Here is a 14,788-nt window from a genome sequence, read left to right as displayed (position 1 = left end):
GCAAATATTTGTTGTTCGCAGTTTTCTATACAAATTAAGCGCAAAATGGATGAAACAGCTATCATATCGAGTACAGTACAATCCAATTTCGAATAAAAGTCTTCTTCATAAAAATATATTCACATCTAGCTCAATTTATATATATAGCCTTTTTATGTAATTATGATATATTTTTAAGCTTGAAACATATTCAAACTTGTTCTGGTCTAAAAATTGGGTTGCTAACTAACTAAAGTGACTCAGCAACAATAACAAGACCCCGAATATTTCCATACACTGAATTCTTTTATTATTTTGTTTGTCCAGTTATTCTGTAGTTTTCGATTATGCGAACAGATGTATTTTGTAGTTTCTCTATTACTAATTCGAAACTAACACCGACCGAACACGCGATGGATTGCGACTATTCTTAGAGGTGAGGGCGACAAACGCAAAACCAAACCAACATATCCACTGCTAATAATTCAATTTTATTAACTAGATCTTACCCTACACAAGTACATGCCACTCAAATGTCTATAATCCGAAACGTCGAAAACACTCTCATATATATCCAACAGTTTATTACTAGTCATTATCTTTTATGTATATACTTTGTATGTGTATACTATGTTTTATTTTGTCTTTTTTGTATTTCGTTTTGTTCCTGATTTGTTTTTCATTGAATTAAATGTATTCCATTGAATAAGTGTATGAAAGATGCTATTATAATGGTTGCGTAGACAATGAGCTCATAGAAACGATAGAATATAGAACAAAATCCCATTTCAGGATATATTTTCTTCGCACCAGGCCAATAATTCACGTCACAGATCGCGTGAACCGATGGTGAACAAGTGCTAAAACTAGCCGGCTCATTGCCAATCACCTTAATAACCGAAATATCAGAATTATAAACCCATTATTTATATTTTTATATGCTTTTCTATGTTTTAACATGAAAATTTGTTATAAACGATTGCAGTGTTGAAGACATACAAGAATTATTCAAAAACACACAACCGTAAACTTCACATAAACATATATTATTACAATGGAACAGCATCAGTGACCAGGTCACAGTTGGTGCGACGAAAATTTTGATACCAAATAATAAATGATAGCATGTTGTCAACTTAATGTGACAATCCCATGAAAGGGAAGATTGCTACTGTTATTAGCCCTAGGAAACACCGTTTCCTGTTGGACTTGACACATTTCCTGTGCCCTTATGCTTTCAAAGTGGAGATAATCACCTCCACCTAGCAAAGCCAGCATCCAGAGACTAGTTTCGGAGCCATTGCTCAACATCAATCTGGAGTAGCATGGTTTGCTAGCTGTCGATGTCTAACTGCCTTTGAAAACATCTATATTTCAAGTGAAATACGTTTCTGATTTTTGAAAATAGAAATAATACATTACTAAATCTCTCAGGGAGAATTTTGCAGTAGCAGCACGATAAAGTATGTTGTCAACTTAATGTGACAGTCCCATGAAAGGGAAGAATGCTACTGTTATTGACAACATCGACAGCTAGTAAGCCATGCTACTCCAGATTGGTGGTGAGCAATGACACTGAAACTAGTCTCTGGATACCGGCTTTGCTGGGTGGAGGTGTTTATCTCCACTTTGGAAACGTAAGGACACAGGAAATGTGTCAAGTCCAACAAGAAACGGTGTTTCCTAGGGCTAAATAACAGTAGCATTCTTTCCTTTCAAGGGACTATCACATTAAGTTGACAACATACTATCACTTCATCGTGCTGCTACTGCATAAATCTCTCTGAGAGATTTAGAAATGCATTATTTCTATTTTCAAATAAATCTTTAAGTGAAGATAAGAATCTGCGTGTTTTTGAATGGCTCATATATGTCTTTCATACTACAATTATTTTAGTTTCAACATATAGTTTCAAATCAAGTCACTTGCTCGACAAGTACGCTTCCGAAATTTGTTTTAAATTTAATATTAAAGTGTGTTTGTAAAAGGAGACCACCTCTTCTTTCATTCCTCTTCTGTTGAAGACTTGACTATAACTTTTTTTTTAAATTCCACAGAGTATTTTCCATTTCGCTGGTCTCGTTGTACGGTTGAATATGCACAACGAACAGCAAGCGGAAATCAAGTCATTACGACGGTAGTAACTTCGTTATAAACTTTGATATGTATTGGTCATGCAGAATATGACAGCGGCCAAAGCCAAGAGGATAGTTGTCCTGATAAACTTTCAAGCCAGGAAAACATATGTATTTAAAACAGATTATAAATATCGAAGAGTTTTGAAGAGTTTCAATTACACGATAAAAAGAAATTAGATCCCCCAAGACTTATAAAAACCTTGTTTATAGACAAGAAAAGAAGATTGGAATATAAAATTGCAAACGAAATACTTATTAAAACCGTAAAAAAAAATCTATACAAAACGATTTTCATCGAATAAATTTAAAGTCCACTGGCCAATATTTATAATGAATAATTTTCTTAATGTCCCAGCATACATTGCGATGCGTGTAAGATATAAGCGCGGGTATGGCTGTATGGTTACGAAGCTCACTTTGCAACCACGTTCAGTCCCACTGCATGAGATGTTAGGTAACTGTCGTCTACTCGCGCGTGCATATACTTGTCTCCCACCGCTTGACAACTGGTGTTGGGATGTTTGCGTCCTCGTAACTTAAAGTTTCCGCGAAAGCGACTAATAGAATAAAATATAAGTACTGGAGTCAATTTGTTCGACTAAAGCTTTTCAATACACTGCTACAGCATGACCGCAGTCCGTTGACTGAAGTAAGTAAATGATAAAAAGATAAGACTTCGTTCCACGTCTTTCCCTGAACGTACACGCATGAATTTATCATAACCCGCAACAAGCAACTCCAGTCTCATACAGCAGCTACACAGAAATTCGGTTACAAATAGACAGGCTACCAATAACATCTAGCAAATCGTCTACTTACATACCATTTAGAAAATAACCGTTACAACCAACCACCACACACAACAACATAAACATACTATATCTACCAAAGACAGAGAGAAAGAGGGAAAAAACGAACAGACTATGAATTATCTCAAATCTTGATATTCGCAGCACGTATAGAAAACACTAAAATGGATATTTTTGAGGCACCTACAGGCTCAAGTCAATACAAAGAAAGTATCAATTTATTTATCTATCTATCTATCTATCTATCTGCCTGTCTGTCAGTCTATCTATCTATCTGCCTGTCTGTCTGTCTGGATATCTATCTATCTATCTATCTATCTATCTATCTATCTATCTATCTATCTATCTATCTATCTGTCTGTCTGTCTGTCTGTCTGTCTGTCTATCTATCTAATGATATAAAAATCACAAATCTTGTTTAATGCAGCTACCCAGGGTTTCTTGGTCAAAACATTGAATTATTTCGCCATTTTTCAAGGTGAGAACAAGACTCGTAGTCAGTTGCTTGACAAACGTAAGTAGAAACCTTGGGTAGCTGTATTTCACAAGACTTGTGGTTTTTACTATAACGTTATCTTTACTCTCTTAGTTGACCGAATTCTTTTCTACTTGTTGAAGCTTTATCACATAATTATCTAGCTATGTACGTATCCGGTCAAGCGACTTGACCAGAGCAATGCAACTCTTTCATGCTATATATCCCGATCTTCCATGTAGCTTTTATTATAACATTAGACAGAAAGACAGACAGACAGATACACAGACAGACAGACAGACAGATAGATAGATAGATAGATAGATAGATAGATAGATAGATAGATAGATAGATAGATAGATAGATAGATACGTGGTGCTGTTACCTTGTATTGACGTGAAGCCTGTGGTTGCCTCAAAAATATTCATTTTAGTGTTTTCACGCTATATATCCCGATCTTTCATATCCTCAATCTAATATCCAGAATCTTCCACAAGTTGATCGATACATGCTCTGTTTGGTCGTCTGATATTTTATGTCCATGCGTAAGTTTCAATGAAGGAGAGCGTACTAGTGCACAGTAATATATAAGATCTCTTGTGGATTATTTCCTGTCCTACCTGGGCCCACTCATAACTACAAAACTGATAATCACACTAGAAAAAACACAAAACAGCGCATATCACTTAACAAAGAATACGAAGACTGCCCTCTCACACCAGCTAAACAACAAACTAAAATACAGAAGATGAATTAGCACCTAAATAATTTGTTGCTGCAAAGTCTCTAAACCTCACAGTCCCTGTTATTACTCATCCAGACAGCCACAAATAACATCTCATATCTATATACTCAATAAAGACTCTATGGATCGCTCGATTTGCAAAAAATGTTAGCCAAGTCATTTGAGTTCCTCAAATAACAGCAAAGTCTTTGTTTTTTTCTACTCTAGGCAAAAGGCCCGAAATTTTGGAGGAGGGGTCCAGGCGATTAGATCGACATCAGTACACAACTTATACTTAATTAATCGACCCCGAAAGGATGAAAGGCAAAGTCGACCTCGGTGGAATTTGAACTCAGAACGTAAAGCCAGACGAAATACTGCTAGTTTCTGCCAAAAGAAAGGTAACGTCACACTGTCTTTCAGAAGGGTACTTTTAGTTAATATCGCCCTTCGCATTATCAATACCGTTGGAATACTTTTGATTACAGTTCTTCTGGATCAGAATCAACTTGGGACTAAGCAGCAACAAAATTCCAGAACAATACTGAAACACCATCCGACAAAACTCTCGCTTGCATTCATTCCATAGAAGCTTTTGAAAAATCACATTAAAAAAGAACTGCATACAACAATAACGTCAGCATTAAAAATAGTGTTGAAAGGCATACCGGCAATATAGTATTTTGATCGAAATATAATCGAAGTAAATTTCTATACATCGGTACAGAACATTGCAAATCGAGTCAACAAGAGGGCCTCTACGCTACGCAGCTATTGGGTCTAATAGAAATTGTAGTCAAATATTCCACAGTTCGCAACCCATCGCTTTAAATATATTGACAGAAATTACAGCCAAATTTCCTTCAAATCATAGCCTATATTTTAAATAAAGTGATATACATTGAATAATGTAGTTACTAACATACAAACATACGGGGTAGTCACTGGAACATCGTTCATCAGACGACCGGTCAATGAGGGCTGATCTACACTTAACCAATAATAATACAAGTTCTTAATGATTTAATAGTAGGGAAACGTAGGTTCAAACACAGACCGTATAGGCAGAGTAATTTCTTTCCTTCATTAACTTAATACTGCGTAATCTTTCTTGAAATTCCATAATAGAATAGGAGCGGGATACATTTCGCTTGTAACCCACTTTTTATTTTAAAGTATGTTAAATCAGTTCCACGAAACTCTGTTTAATTCCAGCAGTAACAAAATTTACCCCCAAAAATCTTTAGTTCACAAACATTAATCTCATCGCTGAAAATATAACATTTTACTTCATTTAAGCAATCCCATTATAATAAGAATGGTGGTGGACTACAGAATTTACTTGCGTAAAAGTAAAATTACATAAGTTTTATGCCGTTGAGAAGAAACGTTTCCTACGTTTTGGACAAGGTCTTCTTTCACGGATAGAAATTCCGTGAACCCCTTCTGAACTGAACAAAGAATTGTTCTGATTGTTGGAATCAAGATCATACCAAATTGGATAATTTTACTTTTATACCATCTTCTAATTTGTTTCCCACTGTCAAAAGTATATCATTCATTTATATATGATATATTACTAGTAACAGTAAGACTAGCAATAAATTAGAGCGGGACTATTTCTGCTAATGCCTCTGCAAGATACAAGTGTTGCACATTTACGAAAATAACCGACCTATTATCATAGGAATATGATAAATTACAGATGTGTTGCACCGTAAAATCAGTATATAGAAGACCACATAATCTTATAAGAAGAGACAGACGATTAAATCATATCCAATACATTACTGGTACTTATTTTATTGAGTCCTGAAAGTGGAATGTCAAAATCAACCCCAGTTGGATTTTAACTTAAGATGTGAAGCGGCTTAATTGAATACCATACTGCATTTTGTCCTGAAATGAACCAATTTTTCTAATCACTGCACTGGTACGGTGAAAATATTGGGACAATCTAACTTCTCTCTTTGGGGCTTAAGTAATGAACCATTATATATATATTTTATCATATATAATGAATCATTATATATATTATCATTACATATTTCATGTGTTTTAGTAACGAAAGAGTATATGTTATATAACCATGTATATTTATTGATTTTATAAATTACTGAGCCAAAGAACTAACCTGGATAAAATTGCTAGGCCTGCAAGAAATTGCAGCCAGATTTCCCTCAAATCACGCTTCAATCTTGAAAAGAGATAGGTAATGTAGATTTTAAGTAATGTAATCCTTGATGCCTTACAAAAGTTGGGATGGGCACCGCTAGGATACCTTTAACTATAGTTCTGTTGAAGCAGGACTGGCTGCTCTGGCAACAAATGTATTTCACCTCATTCCAATAACAAGTAAGAAATGAACTTTTGACAAGACGAAGTTACTAAATTTGTGTGACTGCAATATATATATATATATATATATATATATATAAACACTACACTAATTAATTATTGCATTGAAAGATAGACTAGATGACACTATATTATGCTTTATTTCTACTTTGCAACACAATGTTAATTTGTATTTTATCAATTAATTTCTAAAAGAATAATCCATCTTGAAATATTTAAAAGCTCTGAGAACGCAAGGGAAGGTATAGAAAATTCAAGAAATTTGAAAAGGGTCTGCGTTTGCGACAATTAATTCCATAGATCATGACATAATATTTCTCTTGTAAACTCTATTTTATTTATTTTGAATAGCATTTTTTTAATAACAGCGTCGCTGGTTAAAGATTTCCAAAGAGCAATCCACTGTTTTATAGCATTTACGACAGGGTGTGACAAGTAATATCCTGTGCAACTCCTACAAGCGATGGTGCTTTTTACAGTTGCAGCAATATTCCCATGATCCCTTAATGTCTACTGCAAAACGCAGCACCACCGCTTTCCGAGCATTAGTTTATTCAGAAGATTATGCTGAGAAGGCCTTTAAATGTCAATGGTCATAGGAACGTTTTTGTCACAAACTAAACATAATGGAAATATCAGATATCTTTCATTAAAAAAATTATTAAATGCAAAAGCAATCATGTCTTCAATACAAAACGTTTGGAAGAAAAACCGTTCCCAATATATATATATATATATGTATATATATATCGAACATTTACTGTTTTATTCAGCCAAATTCCACTCGGGATATTGGTTGACTCGAGACTATGAAAAGACAATTGTCCAGGGTGCCGCGCACTATGATCGAACCCGCAACCATGTGACTGCGAAGTGGACTTCTTAACCACATGGCTTATGTCTGCACTCATCAACAAATACATAAGCAACAACTGTTGTTATTAAGAACTATAATGTATTGTTACGGATGATGTAAAGATGAATTGCTAAAAAAATAATAGACACTTACTCGGTGCAGGAGCATTCCATCCTCGTGCCTTTCTATTGAAGTTGGGTCCATCGAGCTTCATAGCATGATCACCAGACTTCAGATCTTTTTTCACGATTGGAACTGGAACCGCTTTTGGTACATTTGGCAACTGCTCAGGTCTCGGTGGCTTTTGTTTTATTATCGGCATTGGCGTCTCAATCATGGTTGACAATTTATTCTGTACATTCATCATATTTACGTTTGCCTCAGGAGTTGATGGGCTTTTCACACTTTTGTCATCAACGACCCATTTCTCAGATCGAGCTTGGCGTTTAGCGAAGAGCTTAGCACCACGGCCCTTGTTGTTATGTAGATCAGCAACTAAATTGCTGCATAAAGTTGGTTTTACAGCACGGTGGTCAACTTTCGGCTGGCTTACCCTTAATGATTCAAATTCTTCCCTTGAAAGACTCATCTTCTCCTCGTTGACTGATACCTGCAAGTAAAGTTTTGAAATCAGATGTAAGTATATGCAAAAAACAAATCCCTTCTTCATGAACACACACACACACACACACACACACACACACATGCGGACACACACCGATATATAACTAAATAGCATTCCAATGATTAATACGACGAGTATTCCAGTTCATCCGATCAACTACCAGCGCCTGCTCGTGAAATTCACGTGCAAGTTGCTGAGCACTCTATAAAACCCTTACCTTTAACGTAATTCTCAGAGATTCAGCGTGACACAGAATGTGAAAAAGCTGGACCTTTGAATTACAGACACAACTCACTTTTGTCAGCTGAGTGGACTGGAGCATTGTGAAATACAGTGCCCTGCTCAACTACACAACGTGCCGCAGGTAATCGAACTCATGACAGTGAACCGGTTAATCACACCACTAAGACACGCACCTTCATTACTGATATATACTCGTACGAATATTTTACACTCTAGCGCAAACAGTTTACTCTCGTGCACATGCAGCACTTAATATATTCATACGTACATTTATATATATTTATATTTATACACTACCAGAGATTTATACACAAGAACCATCGAAACACGCATGCACACACGCATACGCCCACACATGCATATGTACATATGCATGCAGAAATACGCGTGTATATATATATATATATATATATATATATATATATATATATATATATATACTCACAAACACACGCATACATACATTTTTATAGTTAAAATTTCAAAATGTTACCTCACATACATACCGACAGCAGGCAGACAGGCAGACAGACAGACAGACAGACAGACAGACAGACAGACAGACAGACAGGTAGATAGATAGATAGATAGATAGATAGATAGATAGATAGATAGATAGATAGATAGATAGAGTTTGTCGTTATATTCACAAGCATCTACATGCATCTAACAAAGGCAGAGAAATATTTGTAAATATAATTTTCACGTTCATGGACACGAATTTTCAAACGTACACATATTCACATGTGGAAATTCATAAAAAAAAAATCTATGTTTATTCATTGATGCATCCTTTTTCACAAACGAATGCTAGTTATAGACTTGGTCTAGTTATAAAAGGCCTGATTATAGCTGGAAGGTAAGAAGAGTCTAGAATCAGTTGAGCTTCTTTTTTTTAATTATCTTTTATCAGACACTAAACAAAAATATACATATTTAAAAGTAAGACTGTAAAAAGTTCTGCTCAAATTGTTACCGCAATGGACTACAGTAAAATACATTAAGTTAAAAACAAACATTTTTATCATCTGTATCTACATAACACATAACATAAAGCTTAGCAACAATGTATGCAACATTTTCATGTTATATGTTGAATAAGCAAACACATAATTTGTTTAGCTGTCCTTACGAGAAATTGCAAGAAGAAAATTGTCACAAACACCAATAAATCACAAATAAATTAAACCAATGTATTTAACACACGCACGCATATGAATATAATGTGTGTGTGTGTGTGTGTGTGTGTGTGTGTGTGTGTGTGTGTGTGTGTGTAAAATATATGTACATATATGTATGTGCGTGTAAGTTGAATATACATACATATATATATATATATATATATATATATATATATATATATATATATATTATATTCATGCACACGTATATATACGTATGTATGTGCATATATTTACATATGTGTATGTGTGTGTATGTATGTACACTTGTATACATGTATTTATGTATATATGTGTATATAGGTATGTACGTATTCATATGACCTGGTATATACAGCGGTGTGGCATCATTCGAAAGTTATAACAGTACGTGAAAGCGCATTGTGACTGGCAGTGTATAACAACATGCAATTTCCTAATCGATATGGTGATACATATATGATGTACATGTATGCTTGTATATGAACTCTAAAATATGTAAAGAGAGCGATTTACTTGTCGCAGCTTGTTTCAAGTTTCAGTTCTTCCTCATTCTAATAATACCTTTACATTGAAAGAACATGTAACAGATTTCTTACAAAATTTAGTTCAGTTCCAATGAAACACATTACTGCTAATGAAAGTTAGAAGCTCTTATACAATTCTGTTCTCGTTTATATGTATTTCATGTTATATATTTCATAGATAGAAACGTTGCCAGTCACTCTTTGACTAAGATAACGAGAGCTCTGCTCAGAAATATTGACTACATTCACCAGTTCAGCCTCTGAAACGTGGGAAGTTCACAGCAGATTGCTGGCGACAGGTTGATCGCCATTAAACTCTTGCTTGCACCTCGGTTATTTCACTAATATGATATTCACTATCAAGCATTTTAACCGTTAATATTACCAGATTATTTTGCAAAATTTAAATTTTGGCACAAGGCCAGCAGTTTTAAAAGAGGGGGCTTGTCGATTACATTGACCTCAGTTCTCAACGAGCACTTGTTTTATCGACCATGAAAGCATTAAAAGCAAAGTCGACCTCGCTGGAACGTAAAGTGCCGACAGAAAGGTTGCAAACCATTTTATGCGTTCTGTTTACGATCCTGCCACCTTACCGCCCTACTTAGCACATGAAATAAAAACTGAAAATAGTTTTGGGAAATCAGGGTAATCTATCGTCCTATATTGTTCCTTTGTCCCCAGTACCCATATAAAATTTTCGACTGTCCTAAAGGGGCGGTACCGATCACTTCGAGAAACACTGTACTAGCTGCTATAGACTTTGAAATTCAGTTTCAGTTCATTAGAACGCAATTTTTTTTGAAGGAGATCGTAATTATTTTCCCTCGGTGAGTTGACTTCCGTCATACTCGCTGTAACCACTGGCAACAAACTGGATTTCCCATATCCTGACTGTCACGCTACAAGCCAAAAAGGAGTATCTACGTAGTTGTTCGACCTGCTAAATCCTCTTCAACCCACACTTGTTTTGTTTTAAAAACAAAATAAATGACATATTAGACTTCGATACCCCAGTTACACTGTGTCTGAATAAAATAGATAATGGCCACTGTTGATATGTCTGCTTAGTGATAGTTAAGCGAGAGTTAAACAAGAACGATTACATTTTAAAATTATTTAGCATACTACGGAACCACATGAAAATATGTTCAATTAGTTCTAAATTCTAGTTTATGTTATAACAAGTGGATGAGTCAATTCCAAGCGATATTTAATCGAATTTCATGCTGAACAACAAAAGAATAAGGCAATCGAAGGAGTTTTGTTGTCTCGTGAGAGCCAAATACAAAAAAACATTCGAAGGAAATTAAAATAAATGCTATTCTACCAGCCATATATGTTTTGCACGTCTAATAGTAGAGTGTATAAGCATGTATTATAAACTATAGGATATATTATATTATATTTGTTGCAGTGTGAAAGATACTGATGATCATATTGCAATAATTTAAATCAGAGCAGGTCTATAAGAATTGATACTAGTAAGATATTATGACATTTGACATTTCAAGAATTCCTTCCAACTGAAACTTCGGGGTGCAGTATTGCTGAGTGGCTAAAAAGGTTTGCTCCGCAATCATGAAGTCTCAGGTCCGATCCCAATTCGGGGAATATTGTATAAGTGTCCTCTACCATAGTCTCAAATAGATCCACGCCTTGTGAATGAAACTAAGTAGGAGAAAACTATAGAAACCCATTGGATAATTGAGCAAATTGTGTCGATATACAAAAGCATGGTTTGGGTACCTGAAAGGTTTGCTTCGCGACCATGAGATCCGGTTTCAATCCCACTACGTAGAATATGTACAAACGACCTTTGTAATAGTTTCGAGTCGACCCTATCCTTGTTAATGAAAATTGGTAGCCGAAAACAATGCAGAAGCTCGTTTGATGGATTGCACCTGAGACTCAAAATCCTGTTTTAAAACGTATTGTTTCTCTGTGAAACACTCAGCCATTTTACACCTCCATTTAATGAGAAATGAATAATGGGTAGTTAGTTTATCTACAATCTCTAATCATTTAAGTCCTGTAGTTCATCATCATCGTCGTTTATCATCGTCCCCTGTTGGCTCTCCACCATGCTCACATACAGCAGGTGTGGAAGTACCTCAGGGCGCAACAAATCATAACTATCGGTGCTAATTTGTATGTTCACAAAACTCTTCAATCTCTCCCTCTCTCTCTTTCTCTCTCTATTCTCTCTTTCCTTCTATCTTCCTCCGTGGATATATCTTCATCTTTGGAAACACAGAAACATAATGCTACAATGCTACTGTGTATCCCATTCCAAAGGAGATCTATCGTTCAGTTGAACCAGCCAACAACTGTCCGATCGTTCTCCCAACTTTCCAGAAATTATGGAGACAGTCATTAATCGTCTCCAATAGCACACATCTCTCTTTCGATTTCCGTAAAGTTAAATCTACTGGAGTGTTACTCTCCTGTGTCATTCAGCAACGGGATCTCGTCATAAGAAATCTATAGAAAGTATTGTCGCCGAAACCATCATAACAATTATCATCATCTATATCGCTGTCGTCATTATCACTACCATAATAATGATAATAATAATCGCCACAGTGGTTATTATTGTCATCACGATTGTCAGACATTGTCTAGTGACTAGAGCCTCTAAAAGTAATATCTGGTCGACTTTCGATTTTTATGTTTTAACTATATTGTCTGGAAACATCGTGACAAGCTGGATGGTTTTCTTAACAATTTTACGAAGTATCATCCAAATCTACTTGAAGTCACACTCCATACTGTCTTAAGAAAGGAAATGCGCATTTGACAATGTAGTCCCTGATATTTGAAGAGAAAGGATGAGATGGTTATGGTAAAACTGCCACGAATTATAGAGGTCTACTTTATCAGGTCTGACCTGGAGTGTATTAACAACAATTACTACTATTTGTAGTTATTTCCAGCAATATTCTCCAATACAGACGATCCGACCCTTTCAAGATTTCTGTACTTTTCACCAACAGACATCATCCACACGAGTAGGAAGACCGTGAGTCTGTGCGAGTGCGTGTATGCGTATGTGTATGAGAGAGAGAGAAGAGATACGGTGTGTGTGTGTGTGTGTGTGTGTGTGTGTGTGTGTGTGTGTGTGTGTGTGTGTGTGTGTGTGTGTGTGTTTGTGTGCGCGCGTGCGTGCGTGCGTATGTGTGTGTGTGTGTGTGTGTGTGTGTGAGTGTGCGTGCGTGCGTTTGTGAGTGTCCTAATGTTCTGTTTTACCTATTAATTATACATCTCAAACCAGAACCATTCTCGAAACCTTACAAGATACTGAGAGAAACAAAATGAAAAAAAAAGAAAGAAAGAAAGAAAGAATTTCTTACCAAAATTCAACACTTTGACAAACTACTGCAGACTGACAGAGTGACAGTATTAATTATAACAGAATGCAGCTAAGATGTTATTCTTGGCAAACAACCACGGAAGTGCCAATATCATGACACTGTCAGAGAGAGTATACACTAGATTCTTGTGCACTCTTCTTATTTTGGTTATTCATTTCGGAACTTTTGTTTGTTTGTGCGCGTGCTTGTTTCTCTATTGCTTCCTTAAATGACTCACTAAACATGAAGCTGTGCTTGAATCATCAAGGCTATCATCCATTGACTGTTTGAATTACATTCAGATCTTCATTAAAATAGTCTTGATGAATCTCTCTCTCTAACCTACTTATTAGAAATTCTCAAATTTCTTTTTTGGCAGTTAAGTTTGAATTCCATACTATTCTTTTTTACTTGTTGCAGTCATTTGACTGCGGTCATACTGGAGCACCGCCATGAAACACTTTTTAGCCGAATAAGTTGACACCAATATATTTCTTAGTTAAGCCTGGTACTTATCCTATTGGATCTCTTTTGCCGAACCGCTAAGTTACTTTTGTATATGACTTTAAACTGCATTCAATAGAGGAGACCTGCTTCGGGAATTCCAGAGTTTTGAGAAATGTAGAACCACCTTTTAGCCGCTATAGTTCCTAGGTCTACTCTAAGCCAGATTAGTAACACCTGCTCAGGCTTGTGGCTATGGGTTAATTATCATATCACAGAATTGCCTCCGGAAGAATGTCGCACACCAATGTCACACACTAGGGAGAATTATACCCTTCAGCACTTTAGCCGCTCATAAGAGAAAGGAAACTCCATACAAATCCTGCATCCTGGGCTCGTAGCGCTTGTGCATCAGCCCAATACAATTTTAAGGGCGAGAGATTGGGACTGGCTTTGCACAAACCATGCCCACTATAATGATATTACCATCAAACATTCTTCGTATGGATTGGGAGAGAAGCGGCGAAGACAGGTAAAGGATTCTGCCTGAGGTTTTTAACTTTGACCCTGTGCAATGGCGGCCGTAAGTGATGGCGGGTTTCAACAGACTTGAACTAAGAACTCTGTACAGCTATGTTTTGCTGAACCCTCATTCGTCGAAGGGATGAGACAGTCCCGCGACTCACTACCACAACCTAGTCACATGCTGTGTCATGCTGATTCTGCCTGAGAATTATGTTAGGAGTAATGCGGGGTAACTCAACCTTATATTCGGTAATTCAGGAGCAGCAATTTCAGTTGTGGGAACAATTGAATCACCATCGATTAGCGGACATTCACCACTATGCACGCATCCATCCATCCATAAATATATGGATGCACCACGAGTATATATATATATATATATATATATATATATATATATATATATATATATATATATATATATATACACTGGCGGTGCACCAGCATGGTCACAGCCTTAAAGCTGAAACAAGTAAAAGAATGAAAGAATATATCAAAATGATCAAAGGTCTTTCATGAACCATAGGCTCATAAGGCCGGTTCCCCGGATTCTGTGACGTATATATTGCCC

The 14,788-nt window shown here is 36.0% G+C and overlaps 1 protein-coding gene across 4 annotated transcripts in view; it reads right to left on the bottom strand.

Moving 5' to 3' along the window:
* LOC106882558 (uncharacterized) overlaps window positions 1-14,788 on the bottom strand; it is a 213,305-nt gene that overhangs the window by 23,600 nt on the left and 174,917 nt on the right. For all 4 annotated transcript variants that reach the window (XR_008264440.2, XR_016242235.1, XM_052968894.2 and 1 more), the window contains one exon: window positions 7,494-7,950. Coding sequence is in view for 2 of the 4 variants with exons in the window: in XM_052968894.2 (XP_052824854.1) it covers window positions 7,494-7,950 (457 nt within the window). In the remaining 2 variants the exon portion in view is untranslated. The remainder of the gene's footprint in view (window positions 1-7,493; window positions 7,951-14,788) is intronic.

Source organism: Octopus bimaculoides, chromosome 6 (genome assembly GCF_046866305.1).
Source record: "Octopus bimaculoides isolate indiv1 chromosome 6, ASM4686630v1, whole genome shotgun sequence".
Classification (NCBI taxonomy): domain Eukaryota; kingdom Metazoa; phylum Mollusca; class Cephalopoda; order Octopoda; family Octopodidae; genus Octopus; species Octopus bimaculoides.
Note: the sequence above shows the minus strand (reverse complement) of the source record. Positions and strands in the feature narration are given on the sequence as shown.